Genomic DNA, 7,463 nt, shown 5'->3' with positions numbered 1-7,463 from the left:
AACGCTCATAACTTGGTCATTTTAGATCTGACCAGCTTAATTTTGGTTCAGAATGTGTATGGGAATTTACTCCATGTGATGGAGCGATCAAACTTGGAGTCGGGTAAAACACCGAATTATTTGCCCCACATTTGCTATTTTGAGAAAATGATTTTTTTGTGAACGGTATATACTAGGCTGGACAACAGGCCTATTCTTGGTGCTAGTGCTGCGCCTCCTTCTGTGTCCCGGCCTCATCAGGTCACGTATTGTTTCAGCTGAGCAGGAATGACACCCAAGCGCCGGTGGTAAATGGAGGTGAAGATGAAAACAGGGCAATAAATTTCATAGTTCTACTTATCATTTATGATCAGCGCGCATATCTTCTGGTTCTTACACAAACATTTGCTGCCGCTGGTAATTTCGTGGCATGTGGTCAGCAAACTTGTTATCTTCCAAGAACAGAGATATCTCCACTTCTGCGCAGTATTAAAACCTTGGGAAAGATTTCTGCTCTATCATAGTTTTTAAAATAGTTAAGGGTGTACAGTTTTTTTTTTGTAAATGCTTGATTCACATCAGTAGATAGAGAAATGAATTCTTTATCGATTCGTGTATAATTTACATTAAAATGATCATAAGAGCTTCGTCAGAAAAGATGAGGACACATACCTCCATGGCCATACCTCAGAGAAGCCGATTGTGGAACATTTTACGAACAGAAAAATAAGGCACATAATCGACGCTTTACACCATTTATGGCCAAAAGACGCGTGCGATGACTGCCAAACAAGTTTTTATCAAGACAAAAATATTGAAGGTCTAAATTTATAAAGGAACCTGACCGCGAGTTAAGAACTCGTTGATTTGAACTGCAAAAAGTACAGGTGACCAGTAACAAGTTTTCGAAGACAGCATTCTTTCTAAGAGGTACTTCAAGTTCTAACAATAAAATATAATTCTGAACGCCATATCGTTTACTTGATCACTTAAGCGTGATAAAAACTCCAATAAAATAACTAAATACAACAAAAACGACAAGAATTTTTAACAACAACAAACTGGAAAAACCAACGAATACTGCAGTTGCCAGTTGACAATAGATGCAGTAGTCACTTCCGGTCCGCTCACGGTTTGGATCAATTGCGCATTTTTTGGGAAAAATCGACCATCAGCTATACTCGTACATAATAACTACGAACTCGTGTACGCATATTCTATACAGGAACATAATTACTCGCATATAGAAATTATTAATCAATGTAACTTTGTATTGTGTATAATTATATACTCTGCACAGATAGTACTGTATTTATACCATACGATAATAATCGTAAGTACTTCTACCAGCGCATAATTTAGCGGTAGAACTAAACGACAATAAATTATGCACAGAAAACGATTAGGTAAGTCTATAACTTCATATGCATATGCCGACGTTTGTGATTAATTTGTCATTTTCAGTGAGGTGTTTCAGTTCAGTTTCGCTACCAAGGTCACTCTTTGAGATATCCCAAAATATTTTCGTCCACACGGACCAGTCGTGGTGGCTGCCCGATATCCACGAGAATCCACGTATACAACGGCCGTTCCTCTTTCCTTAGAACGCGATAACGGAGACTGTTCAGACCATCTTCGCCGGCGCGCAGCAGTGCACTCTTCGCCATGTGGTAGTTCAGCGCGTTCTTCGGATTCAGCGTGTCAGCGTTGTGCTGCACCGACGTGTAACGGCCGATATCCTTCGGTCGGCGGAGTATGCGGCCGTACCGGTGGCGAACACGTTCCGAAAGGTCATCATCTTCCGAACCTATACACACACGATACGAAAGAATTGCTTATGACAAAAATTTAAACTGAAACGTCGTTTGCCAGTGTTTACCCCACCCCCAATATAGATTTGGGTATCCGTTGACAGCGGAAAACTGCTCCTGTTTGATAGATATCGCAGTGCTGAAGAAATTCCAGTGTTTCAGTTTGTAGTTCTCCTTGCTAACCGCCACCGCTAACAACGTCGGCTGCTGCGTGCAGGTATAAAAATTGTGGTCATTTTCCGGTAGACTATCAATATCATGGAATACGACGCAGTCAAACGCCGAGGGTTTACATGCTTCAACGAAACCAGCATTCAACAACTTCCCTAAGGAATTCGAAACAGCATTTTCTATTAAACTGTTACCTAATATTAACCAAATCACATACATACTCGATGTGATTATCATATATACGAGTACCTCGGTTAAATGGCAACTGGCCGCTTTGTTCTACGACGAATATTCTGTAATCTTGTTGCTGGCGTTGTAAAAATGGATGTATATTCCGCAGAAAGATAACTACAAAGACCGACATGCAAAATCTCTTATTATTAAAAAAAAACTTGATTTTACCATTTTGACTTTACATAACAAGCACATACGAAATACGCACTACCATAATTCGTTACCGATGCATGGGTTTATATTGCCCTAGAAATCCGTGCCTTTTTTTCCACAGAGATTTACCCGGCATATATATCCTCTGATTATTATGGAAATGAACTGATCCTTACCCTTTTGATTTTAACCAAGCAAAAAACCGAAAATTTATTCCCATCCAAAATTTTCTACAGTATAAACGGGTTTGCATTGGGCTGGAAGCCATGCAGTTAGCCTATTTTTCACACACATTTGCTCACGCATGTGTAATCTGCTTTTTTTCAAAATAGTCTTTATAATTATTATAACACGTTTATGCCAGCAGGCACAAGAAACGAGAGAGTTTTAAAAGAAAATTCAACTTTTATGTTAAATAAAATACTTACACAGGTGGTCCGTGCGATTGCGATAAGGCACAATAATGGCCACTTTCTGTTTGGCTTGGCAGTCTTCCGGTTTGCACTGCCCACCGGAACGTACACGGGGATTCATGAAGGAAATGTGTCCTTCCGGTGCGGGAAATATTAATGGTGCCATATTCTGCCAACCGATTAAAGTTGGCGGAAATGTTGCACACAATATTTTTCCGTCGGACGATATCGAGGGAACAGTGTCAAAAAACTTGATCCGGTCATTGTCCGGCTTAACTAATTGCTGAAAAATGTTAGATTCCGACGCAATAAATTCTGCATTATTTTTCCCGGGAGGTGATAGCGTTATCAATAAATATGTGCCACTGAAGAATAAAGCGCAAATAATTATTGTACGAATTATTCTGATCGCAAGCGGTAGGCAAGTTTCCCGAAACATTTCCAGTAAACTGATTTATTTTTGTTCAAGAAATGGAAAAGCTCAAATCAAAATTTTACACCAATCTGTCAGTTATCACGTATTATCCGAAGTTGTGGAGAATTCTGGTGAACATTGAATTGCAGTATTGATGCCGGAAGCCACAAAGCAACTGCCCGCATGAAAATGCGCAGGACAGAATCACACAGCAGCGTTTCCAGCGCAGTATTCCGGTTTATCAGGTACTGAAAAAGATTGGAAAGTCTCGACAAGTTAATTCTTAGGTTGAGTAAATCATTGATTTATTATCGGCGTCTGGATCAATAAGCCATATCAAAATTATGGACAAGAAATTTTTCGTAGTTAATTGTATATAACTTCCGTATGTTGATCGTAAGCAGCAGTATTTGTACTCATATCAATATAATATTATATGCAGTGCACTCTGCATCTTCGTAATACGAGTACACACACCATCGCACATTTTTGCTGTAAAAGCAGTTGTCGGTTAGTGTCAGCCGGAAGTTATTCATGTGGTGTACATCAAAACCTGTAATCAATAGCCAGTAAGAACAATAATCAACAAGTATGCTTGTATCTTTGGTGACCTTTGTTAGCGAAAACTTGAATGTTGCTGGCTTCTAGTTTTTTCGTTTTATTATTGATGCTGCATCAATATCTGTACAGTGTGCAACCCTAATTTACGTAAACATTTTTGGTATTATCAGTACAGATATACATACGTACTCAAGAAAACTACCTAAAACTAAAATAAAAATCACATACAGGAACAATACATGTACAGTTAGATCATTCTATATGCAAAAGTACACTGCAAGAAAGCCCTTAAAGTTCTGTAGTAAGTATGTTATGCTAGAATGACGCGTTTCCGTGTTCGTTTATCATTTATGTACGTACTACAGAGTATGTCATTCAATCAAAAGTTGGGTATCAATAAACGATAATACTAATATCATAATAAACGATCTTGTAATTTGTCATTCGCATTGTCCTTAATTGCGATCGAAGCATTACACTTCCATACCGCAACAAACAAACACAAACATGCGATACCTGTAATTACGTAACTCGTTCCGGCTGGATATCTAGTATAACCATTTTCCCGACAAAGAACGATCACACCGGTCAACGTACTAACAGGCGGTCTGTCTAGCACATTAAATATGTAATAAGAGTACCGATACGGCAGCTCTGCGCGCATCCGGTTAAGAAGAACAATCACACTGCAATCGATCGTAAAGACACCAAGGTAGTTTGTTTCCGTCCGTTTTTCAAAAATGGATGTGCGCTAATATAGATTAAGTTTTCTTTGTGTTTGTGTTTCCTGTTACCATGAGTATGCGCTACGCAAAAACAAAAATTTGCCCAGAAATAATTTCATATAGGAATATTGCGGTTATGATCATTATTATCACAGCGGTTTCCAGCGCGTTTATTTTAATTAATACGGAATCGTTTTGGAGATATTCTGTCCCGGAAAACAGAGAAACCATCCATTTCAAAATTCTCTCCGACAAACCGAATTATACATCGAATATCGTGACCGTTGTAACGGCTTATTATCCGGTTCCTTCGAAGCACAATCACTCGGAATATTTAGAATGGATTAACAACTTCCTCTCGATTATTCCTTGCCATTTATACATTTATACAACAAGAAATATGTATCCGAAATTGAGACATATGCGGAGTAATTATACCGATCGGAGCAGATTCATTGTAAGAGAATTCGATGAGTTAGCGGAATATGCGAAAATGGACAAATGGAATTACATCAAATCCATTGATCCGGAATGGTACCACACACCGGAAGTCTACGTGGTGTGGAATCAAAAGTGGCGGTTCGTACAGGAGGCCATCGAAGAAAATGCCTTCAATTCGGAGTATTTTCTATGGTGCGATATTGGATCGTTTCGAGACACAAATTTAGCGCATTTACTAAAAACTTTTCCGAATGTCGACGTCGTGCGGAATAAATTACAGGATCATTCCAAGCTGACCTTTAACTTGATGAGTCCGTATAACGAAGACGAGAGAGGGAATGGGTCCTTTTGGCTGACCTTACGGAATGGGAATACTTTTGCCGATCATGTGGGTGGGGGGATTGTCGCCGGACACAAAGAAGCGTGGGCAATTTGGATTCGCAATTATTACAATATGCAGGTGCTGTTTTTCAAGCTGGGCTTGAACGGCGGGAAAGAGCAGAACCTCATGAATGCGGTGGTCGTGCGGTCGTGGAACAATGTTCAGCTTGTCCGGCCCGAATCGTACTTTAACGGCACTGGCAATCCTTGGTTTTATCTGCAGTATTATTTCAGCTAGTTGAAACAATATTGTTAACCACTTGGATCCTATGAAAAACCTGAGAGATATCAAAATTAAAAAAACTTTAATGGTTGCAGCAAAAGTGTAGTAATGTCACAAAACGCGACAATGCGACAATTTTCATAAAATGATTTTGTCAGAAGGCCGAGCACATTAACAAAATTAATGGTTTGCTTTTCTGGAACAATTGCAATGCTGGATCGAAGCCGCAACTGGCATGCAAATATGTTCGAACAAAACTTCGAACACTACTCTAGAATTCAGAGCGATATTGCAGATGTAAGGATTTAGCGACGGAATACCACGCGCTTCGGCTGCTGAAGACGAGCGATAATCATACGTGGTTTACGGGTGAAGATCCCGTTTCAGATCTTTCGATTCTCCCTTGCTAGAGCGTGGCCTAGAATGAACTTGACTATGTTCGTGAAGTATATGAGGGAATTTCTGCGTCCAGAGAGTAATATGTACTAGTAGCTTCTGCGAGGACTGTAATGTCATGGTACCCTAAAAACATTTTACCCTAAATTCAATATAAGAAGAGGATGGAAAAACTGTCATGGATGTACGGCCTACTTATACTGTTATACACTACTTCCATCCATCCTTTCGTACTCTACTCTGTACTTCCATCGGTCTCCAAATGTTTTGTGGAGTGGGCTCCGATATTATTAGGTAGAGCTACTGTTAAGCCCAGCAGAGCTTTGATTATGTTCTGGGTCAGTCTGCGGTTTTGGCGTAGTTACCTACGTGCAAGCGCTTTAGAAATTCTAACTAATTTCCGTTGTAGTACTAGAGTAGCTCATTCCACATGATTGTTGTCTTGCAAACACGCTTTATAACCAAAAAAGCCCCCGTATTTTACAAAGAAGCAAAGGTCTTGCACATCGATTATAGTAATCACAGAGTCAGATTGTTGCATATGCTGGATTAGACATGTTTAATCCTTTACGGACGATAAAAGTGCTATAAATAATGATGCACGCTGCTAATGTACTCGTACAACTGCAGAGTACTGTCGGGTAGATTGCTTCGATGTTAAAGGTTGAAGAAAATTATGCTCTTATCGCTCAGGGAATGCATTTATTACACCACTGATCAAATATAATGCAATAAAAGGAATAAACACACCGGAAATGTAATATTGTTCGCGTACATCATGCGAAATGGCATGACATGCACATGCTAACAGACTTGCTCCTTACTCCATCTGCTGCGATGTACATAACTGTAGGAGAGGTTTTTGTTAAGAAACAGTAATCATGCTGGTGTTCTTTGTACTGTTGTTCTGCATCTGTACGGTAACAGGCTGTAGCAGCGAAATATTCCGGGAAGATTTCAATGGACGGGTTCTTGAGGCTGGCAAGTGGACAGTCCTTGGTGCCACCCTACCAATGACTTCGGTCCATCTTGCTATGGAAAATGTGCAACTTAATAATAATGAACTTGTTTTAAATACTTCGGTCAAATTAGACGCTGCGTCCCGTCTTACTGGTGCGTCCGTATACGCGGCTGAGAATATCGATTTCCAACCAGGCCTTGAAGTGACCTTAAACGTGAGACTTCCTCGTAGCCCATTTACCGTCGCAAGCGTAACGCTGGCCGAAAGCCAAACAACCAAGGTTTACCTTCGTATTGAAAGGATTGCACTTATTCAATGGCAGTTCCTGGCATCAGCGGACTATCTGGACATATCCAACAAGAGCCAAAATTCCACTGCAACCTACGAGAGGTATTATGATTTAGCGCATCAGCATGTAAAGTACTCGTAACTACAGATTCTGCGCAGCATCACTTCACAGCCTTTGTCTGAATGCCCGATGTATGTATCTGTAATACTACTGAAAGTTACTGTAATGTTAACAGTTTACACAATTTTCGTGGAGGTTTAGTGTATGAAAAGCTAAATCCGGGTCTACCGACATCTCAGCAGCTTAACAA

At 40.0% G+C, this 7,463-nt stretch overlaps 2 protein-coding genes across 2 annotated transcripts; one reads left to right on the top strand and one right to left on the bottom strand.

The window, feature by feature from the left end:
* Positions 1–1,418: 1,418 nt before the first annotated feature.
* Positions 1,419–3,205, bottom strand: LOC129594939 (beta-1,4-galactosyltransferase 4-like). Its single transcript, XM_055491803.1, has 4 exons — positions 2,777–3,205; positions 2,211–2,309; positions 1,859–2,116; positions 1,419–1,786 (listed from the first exon to the last, which is right to left on the bottom strand). The coding sequence occupies exons 1-4, from the start codon at positions 3,198–3,200 to the stop codon at positions 1,476–1,478; spliced, it is 1,092 nt and encodes a 363-aa protein (XP_055347778.1). The 5' UTR covers positions 3,201–3,205; the 3' UTR covers positions 1,419–1,475.
* A 1,274-nt stretch (positions 3,206–4,479) lies between these two features.
* Positions 4,480–5,555, top strand: LOC129594940 (uncharacterized). The gene has a single exon (XM_055491804.1). It carries the CDS (start codon positions 4,533–4,535, stop codon positions 5,520–5,522), a length of 990 nt encoding a protein of 329 aa, XP_055347779.1. The 5' UTR covers positions 4,480–4,532; the 3' UTR covers positions 5,523–5,555.
* Positions 5,556–7,463: the final 1,908 nt, after the last annotated feature.

This window comes from Paramacrobiotus metropolitanus, unplaced genomic scaffold, assembly GCF_019649055.1.
Source record: "Paramacrobiotus metropolitanus isolate TYO unplaced genomic scaffold, Prichtersi_v1.0 Parri_scaffold0000072, whole genome shotgun sequence".
NCBI classification, from domain to species: Eukaryota; Metazoa; Tardigrada; class Eutardigrada; order Parachela; family Macrobiotidae; genus Paramacrobiotus; species Paramacrobiotus metropolitanus.
The sequence above is the reverse complement of the archived record's forward strand: the minus strand, read 5'-3'. Positions and strand labels throughout refer to the sequence as shown.

Bases quoted from the DNA above. Each gene is read 5' to 3' on its own strand.
- LOC129594940 (XM_055491804.1), top strand. From the start codon at position 4,533: ATGAGTATGCGCTACGCAAAAACAAAAATTTGCCCAGAAATAATTTCA.
- LOC129594939 (XM_055491803.1), bottom strand. From the start codon at position 3,200: ATGTTTCGGGAAACTTGCCTACCGCTTGCGATCAGAATAATTCGTACA. The intron at 2,117-2,210 runs GTACTCGTATAT...CGAATTCCTTAG, and splicing joins CCAGTTGCCATTTAACCGAG to GGAAGTTGTTGAATGCTGGT. The intron at 1,787-1,858 runs GTAAACACTGGC...GTGTGTGTATAG, and splicing joins AAATCTATATTGGGGGTGGG to GTTCGGAAGATGATGACCTT.